General features: G+C 43.1%; 1 protein-coding gene across 1 annotated transcript in view; it reads left to right on the forward strand.

Annotated features, from left to right (window-relative positions):
* The first annotated feature begins 17,582 nt into the window (after window positions 1-17,582).
* Window positions 17,583-20,576, forward strand: part of HK1 (hexokinase 1) — a 62,618-nt gene continuing 59,624 nt past the window's right edge. The window contains exon 1 of the mRNA XM_075000242.1: window positions 17,583-17,792. Coding sequence (XP_074856343.1) covers window positions 17,730-17,792 — 63 coding nt within the window. The 5' untranslated portion in view covers window positions 17,583-17,729. The remainder of the gene's footprint in view (window positions 17,793-20,576) is intronic.

Genomic DNA, 20,576 nt, shown 5'->3' on the forward strand with positions numbered 1-20,576 from the left:
AGATTTGTTCACCAACCTCAGTTTGTGGAGAGCTATTGGGTTTGGAGGATTAATATCCTCAAACAAGGCAATCTTAACTTTTTACACAGTGCTGTCACACATTTTATCAGGACAATATTGACCAGCAAATAGGAGTTTTCAAATGATATTTTACAAGACATACCTTGTACCAAAATCACAGTAGCTTACAGGGTACAAACACAGGGGGTGCATTCTGTCACAGGCAGCTGTTAAAAAGTTTCTAAACTGCCTTCCTCTAGATAGACAGTTTTCTGCTTCACCATTGTGTTTACCAAGAATAAGCACTCCAGATCACGATCCCAAAGCAGTCACAGGACCAAGGTAGTCTTCTGAAATTACTTCCTTACCCTCATGTCCCAGTTAAGCCACTGCAAGTTGAAAAATGCAGGATTGATCCTCTATTGCATGAGTGTGAGTAGTATGTTGTGTGTGCATGTGCACTTCATAACTGAAGACAGCAATTGCAACTCCAGCTTTGTTCCCTGTAGGAGCATTTATGCCTTCAGGTCCATGGATCGTGCTTGTCTCTGAGCCCTGGGTAGTAATTTTTTAATAATGAATGTAAACAGCAAGGAATTCCCATGGAGTCTAGACTATTCAGAAGATATTTAGTGCAAGTGATACTTAAAAGTGCTGTCTCTCTCAAGAATGCAGATTAGAGTCAAATATTTTTTCCCTGTGTATTTACTTTTCATGGCAATAATGCTGTATTTATATCGATGCAGCCCACAGGTTTTCTTTTCCCTATGGGTGCCAACATCTTAGCTTACATCTGTTTTCTGTTGCTCTGAAATCTGTAGATGTTTATAAATGGTGTAACATTTTGTTGAATTTTGATCAGGAAAAAACATGCCATTAATACTGGATTGCTGTTGCTATGATGATCAGCTAATTAAAATTGTAACTGTGATTCTCTGTGAGCAAATGTATATGGCTTGCAGTAATTACTACTTACCAGTGCACAAAAGAGGGCAGTTATATGACACAACAGTTTTTGCCTCAGGAGACAAATGTTCTATTAATGCAGGACAACAAGCTGGATGAGAAAGTTCAGCATAGTTATTGGTTTGCTTTGGGGAGACTTAAAATGACTATGTAGGTCTGTTGACCGCAGAAAGGATTGCTCAGAGTTGTAAAGATGAATGGCTAACATGAGCAGAATAACAAACCAGTTCTGAGTTAAATTTATTCATAGTACATTTTAATGAATAAATAAAGGAATCAGCTATTGAACTTGGATGAGAAAATACAAAGTAGTGCAACATTCTTGTACGTGAGATGTCCTGAAAATCCATCAGGCTAGAACATGTGTGGACTAACATTTTTTAACTTGGATGATAGCAAATGTGACTAGAACCTCATGTTTAAAAGCACAGTTTGTGTTTTAAAAGCATTAGCTGTTTTTTCTTCCCTGAGAGTAGCAAAAAGGAGGCAAAACAACCTGAATTCAGATCTTCCTGCTCTAATACCAGAAGAAATAGAGGTTAGTGAAATAAGAACATGAGAACATAAGAATGGCCATACTGGGTCAGACCAAAGGTCCATCCAGCCCAGCATCCCATCTGCCGACGGTGGCCAATAAGTGATATGCAGCAGCATCCCTAGGTGAGTTGCTAGGCACACAGCTGGATATAGGCCAAGGTACACAGGTATATGCTTAGCTAAAGGTTCTTCATTGAGTACTGATCCTTATGTGCATGCCACACTCTATGGCCCACAACTCTGCCCTGTGCAAAATATTCACTCAATGGGGAGATCTCTTTGTTGCAAACAGAAACATTTCCCCTGTATTCCTCCAAAGGCTCTGTGGGCTATGGGACTCAGGGCAACGCTGTCCTGTTGTCTTTGACAAACAGTCTCAGATATTCCTTTCTTCCCAGTCCCCTAGTAACACAGGTTCTGAGAAAAATCCAGCATGGCAGGGCCAGAGTCATTCTTCTAGCACCCAGTTTGGTTCCCAGAATTCATGAAAATGTCAGCCCTAACCCAATCAAGATCTGCCTCTTCCCAGACCTCCTGACTCAGAAGGGAGGCAGAATCAGATACCTCAGTCCAGACTTACTCCATCTCATGGCCTAGAATTTGGATGGACATTGGAAAGAGAATGCTCCTGTTCAACACCTGTTCAGGCTATACATGCCCAATGTGGGAAAGATCCATCTAGGACCTGCTACCTAGCTAAATGGAGATGTTTCCACTAACTCGCTGTGGGTCCATCTCAAAGGAATTAGCACCTTCCTTCCTCTGGTAGAAGGATGCTCTGTTTTCATCCACACAACAAGATTCATGAGGGGCCTAACCAGGATCTTTCCACCCCGGGTCCCTACCTGTCAATGGGGCCTCAATCATTTTCTGCCAACACTCACCAGACCACTATTTGAACCTTTGGCAACTTTAAGGGAAACTGCACATGTGGGCAGATGAACTTGCTGACATTTTGAAAGATAAGCAAGATGTAAGAAACTGAATGGAACTTGTTTATCTAAATTGTGACAGAGGCCTATGATATAGGTTCATCCAGATCCATGAAATAAAGAGCATGTTTTGAGGTGCAACATGCTACTGAAACTGACATTGTTTTCATTTTATGGACATACATTCTGCCTTAATAGCAGCTATTGTTGCTGTTCACTTCTGCAAAATGCCCTCTTTGCAAAAGGTGAATGTGAGTGGATAGAGTTCAGGACAAGAGAATGGTATGGTCTTTGACTTACATGTGAGATATGGAGGGCAGATTCTCACAGCCACTTTGGTCTCCTGGTATGGGGGCTTAGCAGGGTGTGGGAAGAAGGTCCCAGTTGACACAGATGATTCCTAAACCATCATCATTGCAGCCCTGAATGTAGGGGCTGTGGGTGGTCAGAGTGGGATGTGCTCTGGCTATCCTTGGCTGGCAGATGGTCCCTTCAGGTTATGGGAGCTGCTCTAACCTGCACATAGGGTTGAGATCAAACAGAGAGTCTGGCAATCATAACTAAATCTCAGTGTGAACAATGTAAACTGGATACACCAGGGAAAGTGGGTTTGTTGTTGAGGTCTGCACCAGGCCACCACTAACCAAACTTTCAGGCTAAATGTTCCTTTTAAATATATATACACCTAGTGAATAAGTTCTGGAGAAAGGGGGTTGATTAAAAGTGTTGGAAATAGTCTTATTTATGTGGACTAGGGTGTGACAAAACTATTGTACTCATTTTGGATTAACGGAAAGTGTTAAATATGTGAGGATTTTTGTGATTTAACTTTAACTTCAGTGTGAGTATTGCTGCATACATTATTCCAATGTCACTAGGTCTGTAATGCTGATCCAGGAATCACCTTACATATCCCATCGAGCGGGGCCAACAGCCATACCAGGCCTCTGGGTAAACGGGGGGGGGGGGGGGGGAATAGGGGAAGGTGGAGAGGACCCGCCCTGTGTCCCTGGAGGGGGCAGGGTCTCAGGCAGTCAGCCTGTAGTGCTGCCCAAATGATGGCTTGCTCCACCCTCCCAGCCCTCAGAGTTGTACAGAGTGGTGCTCCACCAACAATTCGAAGGGTCTGGGGCTCTGGCTGCCACCACTACTGCTACAGTAGCGGTGTCAGGGAGCTCTGGGCCCCTTTGAGTCTCCAGGCCCTGGTGCAATATGTACCCTGAGGTCCCACCTTGGCAAACCTGATCCTGCCTAATTCTTTTTAAATGTGTGATTTAAAAATTCTATGAACTCACTGTTTGTGCATAGCTTGTATATTTTCCAGCATACACATCTTTTCTAGCAAGGACTGCTCATAAGTTTGAATATTTTACTTAAGGCTATCTCCACTGAAAACCATGGTTCATTTAACTGCTTTTTCTATATCCAACAACTCTGCAATAGCGTTCTTCTTTCTGTAGAAAGTTGACAAATGATTCTCCAACAGTTTTATGTTTGACCAGCAGGGGAGGCTTGTACACAAACTGTAAAATGTTTCATGTCTGGAAAACTTACAAGGTATCGTCATATCTGTGACATATAATTGAGTTTTAAATGAACTGACTTTATTGACTTACTCTAAAGATGGTAAATATTTTGCAACAACAGCAAGAACAAAAACTGATAGACCTTTGACAGTAACAAAGGGTCCTGTGGCACCTTATAGACTAACAGAAAACTTTTGAGCATGAGCTTTTGTGAGCACAGACTCACTTCATCAGATGCTGGTCTTGGAAATCTGCACGGCCAGGTATAAATAAGCCAGAGCAAGGGTGGGGATAACAAGGTTACCTCAGTCAGCAAGGGTGAGGCTTACTACCAGCAGCTGATCTGGAGGTGTGAACACCAAGGGAGGGGAAGCTGATTCTGTATTTAGCCAGCCATTGGCAGTCTTTGTTTAAGCCAGAGCTGAGGGCATCGAATTTGCAGATGAATTGTAGCTCAGAAATTTCTCTTTGGAGTCTGGTCCTGAAATTTCTTTGCTGTAGGATAGCTACTTTTAAGTCTGCTACTGTGTGGCCTGGGAGATTGAAGTGCTCTCCTACGGGTTTTTGTATATTGCCATTTCTGATGTCTGATTTGTGTGCGTTTATTCTTTTACGTAGAGACTGTCCAGTTTGTCCGATGTATATAGCAGAGGGGCGTTGCTGGCACATGATGGCATAAATTATATTGGTAGATGTGCAGCTGAATGAACCCACAATGGTGTGGCTGATCTGGTTAGGTCCTGTAAGGCCTGTGGCTACCATCAAGCACTTCAAAATGATATCACCCTCCTCTACGAACCTCTATAGAATAACTTTATTGTACAATATGACAGATGTAATTGTTGCACGCAATTTTATCTGGAAGTTGTTTTTTCCCTTTTGGAATCAGAATGCCAGGGCTTGGGGAAGTGACAGAGGTATTGTCTTTTAGACCTAGCTCCATGACAGGATTTAGATGCGCAATGCTCTTTGTTCCAACATGTAACTTTTAGGTTTTCTGAATGCTGCATGGGGAGAGTTAGGTGTCTAACTGTCTATCCTTGGAAGAGTGACTTTGAAAAAGACTCAAGGATTATTGTGGCTAAAGAGCTGAATATGAGATCCCATTTTGATAATGGGGCCAAAAGAGCTAATGTGATCCTGGGATATAAAAATAGGGAATCTTGAATAGGAGTGGAAAGGTTATTGTACCTCTGTATCTGGCACTGGTGTGATTGCTGTTGGAATAGTGTCCAGTTCTAATGCACAGAATTCAAGAAGGATGTGTATAAACTGAAGACAGAGTTCAGAAGAGTCACAAGAATGATTAAAATATTAGAAAACATGCCATGTATTGATAGACTCAATTTAGTTAGTTCAACAAAGAGAACATCAAAGTCGAGTGATTTAATTACAATCTGTAAATCTCCACATGGAGAACAAAAAATGAATAATGGGGTCTTCAGTCTAGAGCAGAAAAGTATAACAATCCAATGGCTGAAAGGGGAAGCTACACAAATTCAGACAAGCAGGAAGGTGTAAATTTGTAGCGGTGAGGATAATTAACCATTGGAACAGTTTGCTATGAACTGTAGTGGATTCTCCATCACTGACAATTTTAAAATCAAAGTTGGCTGTTTTTCTCACCAATCTGCTCTAGGAATTATTTGGGGAAGTTCTGTGTCTTGTGTTATACTGCAGGTAACGTTAGATGTGATCACAATAGTCCTGTCTGGCCTTGGAATCTAGGAAGGAAGCAAGAAGTAAGGGAATCTCAGGCTATGTCTACATGGTGAGTGGGTTTCAAAATAATTTACACAATTTGCCCTGCATAAATTAGGTAAATCATTTTGAAATCCCTTATTCCAAATTTGGTGCCATCCAAATGGCACCCGAGTTCAGAATAAGTGGCTATTCCAAAAGTTATGTTACCCCTTGTCCAATGAGGGCCACGAGAACTGGAATACTGTACTCAAAAAGCCAGCACTATTTTGAGCATGGGCAAAAAACCGCAGCTTTGCTATTTTGCTATTTATTATTATTGGTGGATATGAGCTAGGAGTCCCACCTCCCTTGCCTCTTTTTGCTGCTACAAAATGCCTTCCCCCAGCATGATGGTGGCACAATCTGTGGCCCCTCCTGCTGCTCTGCCTGGTGGGAAATTTGAATACCAAAGCATTTGGTTGTGCAAACTACAACAATTTTAGGGAGGCAGAGCTTACAGGGAAAGAAATGTGGTTAGTGTCCACAGTTTACATGAGGCCCGAGTGCTCACTGCATGTCTGGTCAAAGCACAGACAATGCTGCTCCCATAGTGATACAAATGCCCTGTAGCCCATGCTGTAGTTGGCAGCCACTGCAGAAGCCCACCTATTTTCTTCTGCACTTTCTCCATGTCTGTAGGGGAGATATAGCAAAACTTTTCACACTGAGAAATGGCTTGGTTTTGTTTTGTGCATTAAATGGAACAGCCTCGCATAACCCCAGTTTGGCTTGCAAACCCTTCCCACTCCTGCAGCACTCCTGGGGGAGACAATCCTGGGTGAAAAACTTCACAACATACCTGGGTGGTCTGCCCTTTGCCTTTTATATAAGACAATCCTCTGCCTCCTAGTCACATGCATCAGCATAACATCACTGAGGCCTGATCTATACTAGGGGATTAATCTGAATTTAAGGGGCTCTGAGGTTGATTTTTGTAAACCTGATTTCATGAGAAGTAATGCCAACATTGAATTTTCAATGGCAACTTTGGGCTAGTGCAGATTCAGTGTTGTTAAAATAAATTTTATTAGCCTCCAGAAGTATCCCATAATGCCCCCATGGGTCCTTTCTGGTCATTGCTTTCACCTCTGCTGCTCTCCACATGGGCAGGAAGTAGGTGACAGGAAGCAGGAGTCATCAGTATGAATTCATTTCCTTTCTGGCCAGTGTGGCTAGCAGAGCTCAGGAGCACACCTCAGCAGCATACCTAGCCATGAGTTCAAAGAGCCACAAAAGAGCCCCAGCATGGAGCTATCAGGAGATCCAGGACCTCATCACTGTGTGTGGGGATGAAGCTGTCCTGACGTATTTCAAAATCAGCAACATGTTCATTCATCTCTCAAATCTACCTTCTGGTCACTGAAAACACCAGTATTTGAGAGTCCAGCCACAGCACTCAGCCTCAGAACCCATGAAGATGAGAAGTGCCAGGGGTGAAGTGTCTACTTGCTCTTAACTTTAAGGATACCCTATCCCACCAATTGTTGTATTTGAAACGTTTGGACTGTTGTACTCTCAGCTTTGTTTGCACTGTTGCAGAAATTAAAGAATTGCATATAGTTGAATAGTAACAGAGAGGAAGCCGTGCTAGGCTATACACTATCAAAACAAAAAACAGTCAAGTAGCACTTTAAAGACTAGCAAAATAGTTTATTAGGTGAGCTTTCATGGGACAGACCCACTTCTGCAGACCATAGCCAGACCAGAACAGACTCAATATTCAAGGCACAGAGAACCAAAAACAGTAAGCAAGGAGGACAAATCAGAAAAAGATAATCAAGATGAGCAAATCAGAGAGTGCAGGGGTGGGGGGGAGGTCAAGAATTAGATTAAGCCAAGTATGCAGACGAGCTCCTATAGTGACTCAGAAAGTTCCCAAGCCACATGTTAATGTGCCGAATTTGAATATAGAAGCCAGCTCGGCTGTTTCTCTTTGAAGCCTGCTGCCAGCTTTGTCCACATATCTTCTCCGGAAGTACCATCACTGGACCTAATCAGGTTACTCACAGAAACACGGGCACTTTCTCATGCTCCTCCACTAACATCATATATGCCATCATGTGCCAACAATGCCCAGATGCTTTGTATATTGGACAGACTTCTAACTCCCTTAGACAAAGAGTTAACGGGCACAAAACAGACATCAAAACACTCCAGATCCACAAACCAGTTAGTCAACATTTTAATGGAATGGGGCATCTTCTATTAATGACCTAAAGGTATGTGTGTTACTGAAAAAGAACTTTCGCACCGTTCTTCAAAGAGAAACAGCCGAGCTGGCTTTTATATTCAAATTCGGCACATTAACACGTGGTTTGGGAACTTCCTGAGTCACTATAGGGGCTTGTCTGCATACTTGGCTTAATCTAATTCTTGACCTCTCCCCCACCCCTGCACTCTCTGATTTGCTCACCTTGATTATCTTTTTTTGATTTGTCCTCCTTGCTTACTGTTTTTGGTTCTCTGTGCATTGAATATTGAGTCTGTTCTGGTCTGGCTATGGTCTGAAGAAGTGGGTCTGTCCCACGAAAGCTCACCTAATAAACTATTTTGCTAGTCTTTAAAGTGCTACTTGACTGTTTTTTATTTGCATATAGTTGGTGACTAAAGATGAATGATTAGTTAAATATATTTCCAAATGCAAACATCTATTCTTCCATTGATGTCAGTTTTATTATCTTTTTTATTATTCTTTCATAATAAAACGGTTTACAATACATCCCTTATGAGTAGTTAGTGCTCTTCACACAGAAGATCCTTTAAATAAAACTGAAATAATTCAGGGGCTTTACAGTACCCCAGTGCATACAATATCTGCATCCTAACATACCCACCATGGGCTGACAGGTTTGGGCAGGCATCCCTAGTAGCATTTTCCCAGTGTTTTTGTTCTGCGTGGGATGTGTTGCTGGCTTCTCAAACTTCTCAGCAAGCCATCATACCTCATTCATTGACTAGACTTTCCCCTTTGCTCTCACAACTATTGTGCAAAACATAACATGCAGTTATAATGGGTGGAACATATTTGTCCTCCTTTTAACCTATTTCATAATCAACGCTAACTGCTTTTCAAATGGCCAATGGCATACTTGGCAAGCATGATGCAGCTACCCAGGCAATAGTTAAAATATTCCTTCCTTTTCTATTCAAGCGACCTGTGTGTAGCTTCAAATTAGCCAGAGCATCCGGGGAATTAGTTGGGACTCCCAGAATAACTGGTCAACCTTCATACCATTAATGTTCATGTTGCTCATCAGGGAAAACACTCCTTTCATTGTAAATTTAAATAGTACTGAGTTCTGAAGGATCCTAGCATTGGGGACCCAACCAGGTCACCCGCAGGTATGTCTGAATATCTGCCAGAGTGGTTTACCAGTCCTTGGAGCATTGTGGAGAAATACTCCTTTTGGTTTATACATTCTGTGTCTTGGCTGGGGGACGATAGGCATCTCGATTCTATCAGTTGCCCCAAAAAGAGTTTGGGAAGCCACGTGTGCATAGGCATAAATCATATCCTGAGCATTATGCCGCCTCAATGCCTTGGTTAGACAGCACCTTACCAATGCCATAGCAGACCTGAACAAGAACAGCCCCAGCAGTTGATTTCCCCTGCCCAGAGTCATTTGACCGCCTACAAGCCAGTAGCACACTAGGGTGGCTAGCTTCCAGATGGCAGTGGCAACCTGTTTCTCCACTGGTACACGGCAACACTGTTGGTACCCCATCACTGAGGGAAATAAGTGCAATTATTAATATTATTAATAATATAATTAATATATTTATTATATGTGGTGTAGCTGTAGCTGTTTTGGTTCCAGGACATTGGGGAGACAAGGTGGGTGACCCACACAGAGTTCTTGTCTCATGATTATCATTGTTATTGAATTTGCTCCGAGTCTTTACTCATCATACTGAAAGAAAGAGGGCAAGGGGAATGGGTTGATAGCAAATGTGCCAGTGTTGCTATCTGAATAGAGAAGGATTAATTAAAGTAGCCACTCTTAAACCTTTTGTCACATGCAAAGCAGCTCATTATATTCCCTCTACTGGAACTTATAAATGCAGCAACAAAATGGGTGGGCAGAAGCAGAAAGATCCCTTCCTTTTGCAAATTTTGGAAGACTGATGATTGGGCACTAAATTCTGAGATAGAGGGGAGTCTTTGGGAGAGGAACTGCTCTAGAAAGACTGTACAAATCCAGGGAAACAAGTAGGAACAAACAAGAAAGTTTTGGTGAATAAAAAAGAAACCCTGTTCTTTAAACACAAGATTGCTGCTGGCTGCTCAGTTAACACAACTGCAGATTGAGCAGGGCAATTCCTCCCTTCACCTTAATCATTTAAACCATGCTTAGGGGAAATCAAGGAGGCATTCCCCTCACCCTCCAAACAAAACATATAGGATTAATGTATGCAGATCAGTGAAACTCTTGATGCCATAAGAACTGAGCTTAAATAAATATAGAAATCTAGGGTATGAATTCCTGCTGACTGAGGCTGGCTTGCCCAAGATAAAGAAAGGTAAGCCTTGCAAAGGAGCCTGTGAATTTTCATTATTGCAAACAAATGATTTCACCAGAACAGCTTTGAAAAGGAAGCCAACATCTGCGTGCCAAATAGTTAATTACTTGGCTGTAGTAATTTGACTTCAGTGCAAACACTGTCAAGGAAGTGTTTCAAAGTCAAGGGTGTGTTTATGGCATTACACGCTGTTTCTATAGCACTTAATATATTCAGTGAATGTCTCCATATTGTAAATTGTAGGGAGCTTCCTTCTGCCTGTCCCTGCAATCAGTTCAATGCTCCCACTCCCACTGCAGTCAGAAAAGGTGGTAGTTCTAGTTTAAAGTCAGTGGGAGTTGTACATCCATACTGGAGAATGAATTTATCCTTCAGCATGCAGAAAACCCCTGACTCTCCAACATATCCTTTCCAAAAATGTTTTTCAAATCAGTAATTATTAATTATTTGTAATGCTGAAACATCCAGGATCCCCAGTGACAGCCAAGGACCCCATTGTGCTAGATGCTGTACAAACACAGAACAAAAATACAGCCTCACATATCTCAAAGAGCTCACATTCTAAGTGATTATGACCAAAGCACTTATTAATAGAGAAACTGGTAACTTTTCCTACTCAATTTAGATAACATGAACTATTCAGAAACTGTGGTGATGGGAGCTTATAGGAACGTAGCTAGCTAGTAATTCATGTAATTGATATAACGCCTTTAGATCTGAAGATCTCAAAAGACTTTGTAAACATTGCTTATATCTGAAGCCTCACAAAATTTAAAAAGAGTTTGAAATGACATCCCCTTCTATAGCCCTTTCATTTCATATTGCTGTCCTATCAATGGCCAGAATTTTGATTTATTTATACAATGACCTTCAATAGAAGGTGAACAATGAGAAATAATATCAAAGGGTTAGCTGCGTTAGTGTGTAGCTTCACAAATAACAAGCAGGCCTGTGGTATCTTAGAGACTTACAAATGTATTTGTAATGAAATTTATTTATAAAGCTGTTACTCTCTAATATGCCACAGGGCTGCTTATTATTAATGAGAAATAAGTTTGTTTCGTGCTCATTTCCTTTCCTGTCTGGTCAATGGTGACATCTAGGCCACTCAAGGCATCTTTGCTTTGCCTGGTAGAGCAGGGCCCTACTACCAACACTGTTTTAGAAAATCAGCCTGCAGACAGTGACGAAGTGGGATACAGTTTCACCTCTTTTCCCTGGATTAGAATACATTGCCTCTGAAAAGTCCCCCAACCTTAGCAGAAGTCCCAGGCTACAGCAACACTACCAAAATCTGCCCTTTGGTGACAAACCAGTGAGAACATACATACAGCAATGAGATTTTTCTTGGCAAAACCATCCAGTTTTGGCAACCAGACTTCACCCCCACAAGAGACTTTTTTCTTTTTGCCTCCCTTTATTGTCCACAAAAAGCCAGTGTAGACATTGGTGTTCATTTTGTTAACAGAACTAGCTTCAGCCAGTAACCCACAACACCTCGCCAGTCCTGATCACTCTGCTCAGTGTTTTGATCTCTGCTGGCCTGCAGGCTTGCACCCCTCCGTTTTCAAAGCTCTGGGAAGTACCTGACAGCGGAAGGAGCAGCTCCTTTTGGGGAACAAAAGAAGAGCAAATAATTGGAGGGCTCTTGTTCTACCTTGCCCTAGGAAGACTGAGTCAGCAGTCTGAGTAAGGGACACAGGTTGCTGGTTGGTTTGACATTTTTAAGCAGGGAGAGCTCACAGAGCTACTCATGGGGCCACTTCTGGAAGCTGTGATGACTGTGGGAGAATTCAGAGGGAATCCCAAAATGCCCAGGGATCAGCTCTGCCTTCCCGCACTGCACTGTGGGATACATGCCCACAGTGCATTGCTCATGATGTCGATGATCGTGTCCCCTGTATGGGCATGATCAGACAACAGAAGAAGCAAGTGTGAACACTTTCTGGTGATTTTTAATTTGTCAACAAAAGTTGGTAGTGTAGAGGTAGCCCCAGTGTTGCTCCCAAATCTGTGTAACATGCAGAGCAACATACTATTAGCAAGCCACAAAGCCAGATATTATGCTGTTACTGTAAAATAAATTTACGTGAGCTTCTCATTTCCATATGAAGTAGGTTCTCTGAGCACAAAATCAGGTACCAGTTAAAACAAAAAACAGTCAAGCAGCACTTTAAAGACTAGCAAAATGGTTTATTAGGTGAGCTTTCGTGGGACAGACCCACTTCTTCAGACCATAGCCAGACCAGAACAGACTCAATAATAATAATAATAATAGACTCAATAAGGTACCAGTTGTCACCCCTTTAAATACTTGTTTGTTAGCATACATGTGTAATGATGGCTTAATGGCCTTTTTTTTGATGTGGTTAAATGTTGCTGCAACCATTCTAATGCTTAAAGGGAGATACTTAAAAGACATAAATGAGAACTAGATGCTTAAATTGTATTGGCATTCAATGTGGGGCTGCGGGAGGAGGATTTATTATTTAGCTGCCATTTGTATCTCTGAAAATCACCATTTTAGATTATATTTTCAGGTAAGGGTCACTCTTTTAGAGTAGGCTGGGATGGCAAATAGTCATTTCCTGACTGTATCGTCTCACTGCTCCCCATTGCATTTTAAGCTTTCTGACTCTGTCTTGCAGCCAGTGCGTCTCTGATTGATGATGCTAGTCTATATATAGGATTCCCGTCAGAGCCTGCCTATACTGGCTTTAAAGAACATTGATGAAAAATACAAGAGAGGCGCAACAAAGTCCTTGTCAGCACAAGAGACAGCAAAGAAAGGCTCCTAAATAAGTGGACACAACTTCCAGTGATTTTTAGAGTAATGTTGCTTTAATCCAGGGAAGATGTTAGCCCAGTAATGGGAAAACAAGACTAGTAAGCAGGCTGCATGAGTGGCCCTCCTTTGTCTCAATGGGCTTCACAACTGGCAGTGGTGGGCAACCAGTGGCCCCCTGGGGTTCCGCCTGTGGCCTGCACACTCCTCCTCAGCCCACTTTCCCCGTGCCTCTTGCACATGGAGGACTGGAGCCCCACGCTTCCTATCTTCTCCCCCACCTCACAGAACTGTTGGAGTGCCATGAATCCACTGATGTGTGCTGTGGCTCCACTCTTCCTTCTCACTCCCGGAGACTGAACAGCCACAAACTACTGATTTAAAGGTCTGTGAGGGAGGTGGAGGAGGGGGGGATAAAGTACAAATCAGAGCATTCATGGTGCTCCAAGAGTACTGTGGCGGTGGGGGACAGAAGGAAGTGTGGGGCTCCTAGTGCATGAGAGGTGTGCCTAAGGGCAGTGGGTGGTGCTCTGGTTGCAGGTTGCCCATCCCCGAGTTAGTCATAGGAATCAATCACCGTAAGAAGCATACCACAGCCATTAGGCCACCAGTGTGTCATTAGGTCATCATTTGCCAGCAATGGCCCTCTACCATGTACATTGGATAAACTGGACAGTCTCCGTGCCAAAGGATGAATGGACACGTAACTGATATCAGGAATAACTTTCCTGGACATTCAACAGTAGATTTAAAAGTAGGATTTCATCAGAAGATTACAGAGGGAGACATCTGAATGGGAATTCATTTGCAAATTTGATACCTTTAAATTAGGCCTTAACAGAGATCTCAATTGTTTCATGCATTACAAGGGCAATTTCCCCACTTTTGCTATTCTCAGGAATTTGCTTCATCTGCTGGCCCAATAAGTGACAGTGACAGGTAATCCCCTCTCCCCTTTCTTCCCCCTCCTTCCTTCATGCCCCCTCCCCACTGCCATATAAACCCTGGTTTCTAAGTGTGTACTCTAATCATCTGGAGAAGTGGTTCTTACCCATGAAAGCTCATGAATTAATAAATTTGTTAATCTTTAAGGCGCTCCAGCACTGCTTATTATTTGTGTGCTACAGACTGACATGGCTACCCCTCTGAAATTATTTACCCTTCATGGCAGTAGACACTACTATGCTGTCTCATCTGAAGATGGAAAGCAAACTGTCAAAACACAATGGAGTATAAAATTAATTCTAATGGCTATTTGTTTCTCTAGCACAGCTGCCAGCTGGCTGAAGCCCTCCTTTCTCTGGATTTTCTTCAAACATTTTCAAGTGAAGAAGGTCTTCTAAAACAGCCCACCTGTTCATTTTTAACATATAGTTTTACAGTGCTGATGTCAAGGCACATTTTACACAACAACCTCACAGACTAAGGTAGATTTCCATCTTCTATTATGTTGTAAAAATTTTGACAACATGTGAAGATCTGGGACACAGGTCTGAAAAACAAGTTTGAAATACCTTGACACTCAAGAGCTTCAGCTTTGCATCCCAACCCAACAACTTTGGAGCTGGGTATATTGAGCCACAGACATCCTCGTGCGCTCTGGCTGCTCTGTACTATTCTGGTGGCTCTATGGCCATGTCTAGGCATGCAAGGCTTTGTATCAACATGCTATATCGGCAGTAGTAGGCATCCTTCAGTCTGCATAGACTATGGATCGCGCCCTTTATAGTTTCAATTGAGGACTTCATTTACAGCTTCTACTGTGACTATGAAGACCCACACGAGAGTGACAGTCCTTGCTGCAACTCTTGCAGGTGTGGTGGGTGTCTGGCAAGTCCTTAGTGTGCTTACTGTGCGCTCGCTTCTCCTCTGCTAGCTGTCTGATCCTCATCTCGCCCTTCTGAAGGCCCTTGTGTAACCCCTGCCTCCATCTGCTGCGGTCGTCTGCTAGTTCTTCCCAGTTGTCCAGTTGTCGAAGTGACAGTAAAACTGTGGTTGGTTCTGCAGCTTTTTCCAGCCCTCTGAGTGAAATAAGCTATTCTAGCAAAAGTGCCGCTGGCATGGTTATGTTGGTCACACATTCCTGACCAACACAGCTGCGCTAGCAAAAGTTAACAGCAAAGAACTGGCTTAAGCAGCCTCGAATCCAGTTTAAGTGTCTGGTTTGTGTCGGCGGGTTTGTGAAAACTGGAGCACCCTGCTAAATAATCTGGCTGCAAGAGTGCCACCTGAGTGTATAGAGGTCATATGAGCAATGTTCCCTCCATGTAAGCTGGGTGCTTGTGCAACTGCTCAGGAGGGATTCAAATCCTGCTCAGCTAACTAGCTGACTGCCCACAGCTAGGTTTTTGTTTCTTTTGGTGGTGCACATTTACACATTCCTCAGAGCACATAAAAACATATTCTACACATGGATGGAAAAAAAAAACATGGATAGAAAAGATCGGGGCAACATGGTACATAAGGAATTACAAATTAAAAGTTTTGTCTGCTTTCTGCCGTTCATTTGGAACCTATAGCACAATGTTTCCTAAAGTGTGGTAAGTGTACCACTGGTGGTACTCTAAAGGATTTCAAGGGGTACGTAGCAGAAAATAAATTACTAGAAGTCAGGAGATAAACACTGGGACAGCAGTAAGAAAGGGGGTAAACTGATAAGGCCAAAGTCATGAAAGGGGTATGCGAATGGTTTAAATTTGGGAAAAAGTACTCTCCTACATTCCATAATGGTAGGTATGTCCTGTTGTCTTTGGTCAAACTCTTCCTTACTTCAAACTCTGACACTTTTTGTTGGTCATGTTATCTGGAGTGGCCTGGTCTGTGCAAGTTATAAATACTATCTGAACAAATACCCAAAATAATCTTCTGACTAGTTCTTAACAAATAATTTCTGACTAATGGTTAGAAGGCTTCACTTATTAGGCAGCTAGCAGATGTTATGAGTTTTTATTTACATGTTTCACTGTAACAGCTAGATCTCCAATACTGCTAGTTAGGACAAAGACTGTAATTATTTTTCTCCTTGATTGTAAACTGTGTCCAGCATAGGATGGTAGCTGCCCTCTGAATTGAAGACAAGGCTTTGATAAATGAGGGACAAAGGAATGTGGGTTAGCAGATATTGAGAATTAAACACGTAACTTGCAGGAGCTGTCAGGCGTGACTACGATTGCCAACTGGCCAAGATTCATTCATTGGCTACGAAGCACACTTCTTGTGGCATTTCCCAGTGATCGCTCAAGCTGCATTAGTTTCAGCGAAAGCAACAAGGGGTCCTGTGGCACCTTAAAGACTCACACATTCATGTGGTCTTAAGCTTTCATCCAGCCCATGAGTCTTTAAGGTGCCGCAGGACTGCCCATGTTTCATTTTCTTTTGAAGGAATGTCCAGGCAGTTTCCACAGTAGTTTGCTTGTGGGATGATGATTTTTAGTGTGAAAATATTGAGTGTCTGTGTACACGTTTATTATCATCACCACAGGGGTAGCTGAGTTAGTCTGTATCTTCAAAACCAACTGAGAAGTCCTGTGGCACTTTACAGACTAACAGATATTTTGGAGGATAAGTTTTTGTGGGCAGATGCATCTGACACAACGGGTCTTTGTCCACAAAAGCTTATGCTCCAAAATACCTGTTAGTCTATAAGATGGCACAGGACTTCTCGTGGTACATGTTTATTGCCTGTAAGCAGTGACAGGGCTGCAGGGAGGCAGCCGTGAGGCTGAGAAGCCATGCGTGCGGGTGCGGAGCCTGGGGACGCGGCAGGGAGGCAACCAGCCCTGGCAGTGGTTTACTACTGCTGGATGGCCCCGTTAGTGTCGTCCACGCGATCCCCGAGGACACAGCGACGGCTCACGAGCGTCACACACGACCTAGCGCGGCCGACGCCTCCCGGGCACGCCAGAGCGGGAGGGGATGCTGCAGTCTCCGCGGCTCACGTGACCGCGAGCGGAGCTGCGCGGCGTGTCTGCCCGGCGCGCCGAAGGCGGCGATGTAGGGCTTGTGCCGGAGGCGGCTCTTTCCCGCTCACAATCAAAGACAAACCCTCCGCGGAGCTCCGCCCCGGCACCGCTCTTTGCAGCGTGCCTAGGGGGGAGCCAGCGCTTTAAAACGCGCGTTCTGGCGGGGCCTGGGGCCGCCGCGAGGTGTTAAACGCGTGTCCGCGTGCTAAACAATAGGCTCCGGCGGGTCCTCTGCCGCGTCGCCCGCTTCCCGGGCTCGGTCCCCCCTCCCTCTACCCGGGCGGAATGCAGCCTGGCGGTCCGGGCCCCGGCTGGGCACGCCCTGCCTCGTGCAGGAAGTGATGGCCTGCTCGCCTCTGCCTAGCCAGCCGGCGCGTCTCCCAGCGCGCTCGATAACGTACGTGGGGAACGTGCAGTGCTGTCTCATTTGGGGGGCGACTCTTTTCTTACGCCTCCTGCCCATCCCGGTGCCTAGGAGCCTGTTTCTCCCCTACTGCTGCAGAGCCCTCCCGTAGCAGCCAATCCCAGCGCAGGAAGGGGGCCGGTTTTACGCTGTCACTCGCCCCTGTATGGAAAAAGCCGCTGCATCTTTTTACGTGGTGGCGGGGAGCGGAGGAAGGAGCTGCCTTTCTGCAGAGTAGCAGCTCTCCGTGCGAGGGGGAAACAAGCCGGAGCCCTTTAAATCGTGCCTGGGAGGGTTGCGTGTGTGCTTTGGTGTTGAGCACAATCCTGCAGTTGCTCCCCTTAATCAGACAGGATGATAGCCGCCCAGCTTCTGGCCTATTACTTCACGGAGCTAAAGGATGATCAGGTGAAAAAGGTAAGTCGGCAACCAAATGTTTGCACCCCAAGCGCCAGTTTATGGTTGCACAAAGATGGCTTTGTGTTGTTCGTGCCCGGCATGTGCTTCCACTGGATGGAAATATTTTTTTTCGAAAAAGCTCAATGGAGCAAAACTGGAAATATTTGCTTTTAATAAAAGGGATTCCTCTGGTGTGGCGCATGTGGGGTGTTTGGGGAAAAAAAGCACCGAAGTGTTGGGTTTGTGAAATTTAAAGGCTATAACCCCTACAAAGCTGTGTAACATGCTGCAGTGTCCTTGAAAGCAGGATGTAGATGTCCTTTCTCCACTAAGCAGTCCCTGTAACGTTTTTCTTGCTGCAGGGCCTGTGTAGTGTAGTCTAGAATATATTAATACATTCACTCAGGCTCATAATATGTGTTTGAGTGGTAAACACGTTTTGGTATAGTGAAAATTCAAGGCCTAGACCAATTATTATTTAAAAATTAAGTTATCTGAACTGTAATTATTTTTTAACTTTAGATGCCTACCAACAAAATTTGAATATTTTCATTAACAAGAAATAACCTTTTTAGCAACCAATTGAATGAATAAAACGAGTAAAATATAATATTTAAAATTTAGACACACATTTGAAGCAATTTATTTATATTCTTATTAAAAGACAAATAGGGTCACTAGTTTGCTGTATGGTTATTTTATACATTGTCCCCATTTCTCATAGGTGATAACTTAGAGCGACTGACCTCCCTATAGAGGAGAAATACTGTGTTTTTAGTACCATCATTTCCTTAGGCCTCTTAAGGAGGAAGGCCAACATTTTATTATACTAGGGGTTTAGTGCCACTGTGTGTGTGCACAGACTTCGCAGAAATATTCCAATTTCCTTTAAAAAATAAAAGAAAAAATAAGAGTTTCCTTGTGCTGTTTCATTTACATTTGATTTAGTTTTGTTGTCAATGGTCATTGCAGCGTCATTTGAAAATGAAGTTCTGATTACCAGGAAGCCAGTTCGGTGTGCATCACTTCAATATATTTCTATTAATTTCTTCATATATACAGCAGGGATCACTTTTTTATCAGTACTTGCACAGATGTGTGTCAAAAGAGTGTGAGTTAAAATAAATTCAGCCATAAGAAATTTTGGATTTTTTATTTTTGTGACATATAAATGTGTCAGGCAACAGTATTTTTAATAGTTAATTGACAAAGTCTGTTTGGAAGTTATGTTAAAAAGCAGAGTTTTAAAGCTGTTATGGAGGAATTTTGTTGTGTGCTAATTAGTTTTACTGTTTTACAGTATAGTATAAAATGGGGGTGGGGTTTAGTATAAATAGATTGTGAAACAGAATGATCTTATTTTTGAGTATTCAGGTTGCAAGGGTATGGTGGCTTAACATTAAAAGGAAAAGCTCAGTACTGTAGTTAAATACTTAGCAATGCTGGAGCCTTGCACTAGGGGCCTAGGCCCCCCCTCTCACCATCCTTAAAAGCTGAACTTTCTCTTTCTGAAGAGGCTCCCTGGTTTTTCACAAACAGCCTTTTCCCTTTCTGTGCCAGTTTGTCCATGTTACATGGATTTGTGGGGAGAACTGGATAGAAGGAAAGAGCAATATTGCTAAAGGTGCATGCAAGATTTTTATAAAATTCTGCATAATGCAGCCTTCTACTTTCTTGTTAACGTTATGAATGGAGGGCATTTTTCTAGTAATATCAGAGCTTGTCTGTACTATGGAAATGTGCACCTGTGTGACTGGATTAATGTTGCAACACTGATATAAATTTTAGTATTTGTGCAACCTACCACAGTAACTACCCAAGATAAGTCACTTTTGTACACACCCCATCTTTACACTTGTGCATCACATCCTTGCTGGAGTTTGATCCTGCCCAGTATCAGTGAGCAAATAAATCCCTCAAAAAGCTATCTTCCTCCCCACCCCCCCAGATAAAAACCCAACAAAACACAAAACACAGACAGGGCCTGAGAATGTCCTTGATTTTTTTATTTTTTTTTTTTTTTAAAGTTTCCTCTTGTAGCTTTAGGTCCTTTGCCTATTTCATTTGGCTTTCCCTATCAAAAATACATTTAGGAGGTGGAGGTTAGGAATAACTAGTTTGGCCAAAGATCCTAAATTTGCTTTCTCACTGAATTTTTCTATTACCTCAATGTGTGCAACATATATATTTGTTTATTTGAAACTCCCCAGCACTGATTCTTGGCTTGAGGTTTAGGTGACAGCTTGTAGTGCAGGTGGTGAGTTTCACTGAGAAGGCCACCATAGGGCGTGGAGGATAAGGAAGGATTATCAGCAAAGAGGGGACAAGGTAACCTGGAACTGTATCCCGCAGTGTCCTATATCCCACTGACTAGAAATTTTTCCTCTTCCACAGAATCTTCGTGGTTACATAGTTATGATAGGAAACAGCCAGTTCTCTAGTACTGTTCAGCAGGTGCATTGATTATCTGGTACATGGGCTGCATTTTGATGCAGCTTGGATCATGTAGTTTTAAGCAGTATGTAGTATAGAGACTAAAAGAGGCCATGTGATACGGAAAGCATTTCTTCAGGCTGATGAATTTCTAGGCCAGTGTTTACAAGCCAGACAGTAAATGGGGATAGACTGGAAGCTGATGGAAACTGGAATGGGACGCAGATACCTTTTAACCAGATCTCTGAAGGCTGAAGTGTTTCAGTGTATTGTTTGCTGCCCTTGTCCTCTATGAAGATGAAGAGGATTGGTGTAATACCATGAACAAAACAATGCAGGGCTTCAGGGGAAGCTGGAACTCTGGCCCCT

This window comes from Carettochelys insculpta, chromosome 7 (genome assembly GCF_033958435.1).
Source record: "Carettochelys insculpta isolate YL-2023 chromosome 7, ASM3395843v1, whole genome shotgun sequence".
NCBI lineage: Eukaryota > Metazoa > Chordata > Testudines > Carettochelyidae > Carettochelys > Carettochelys insculpta.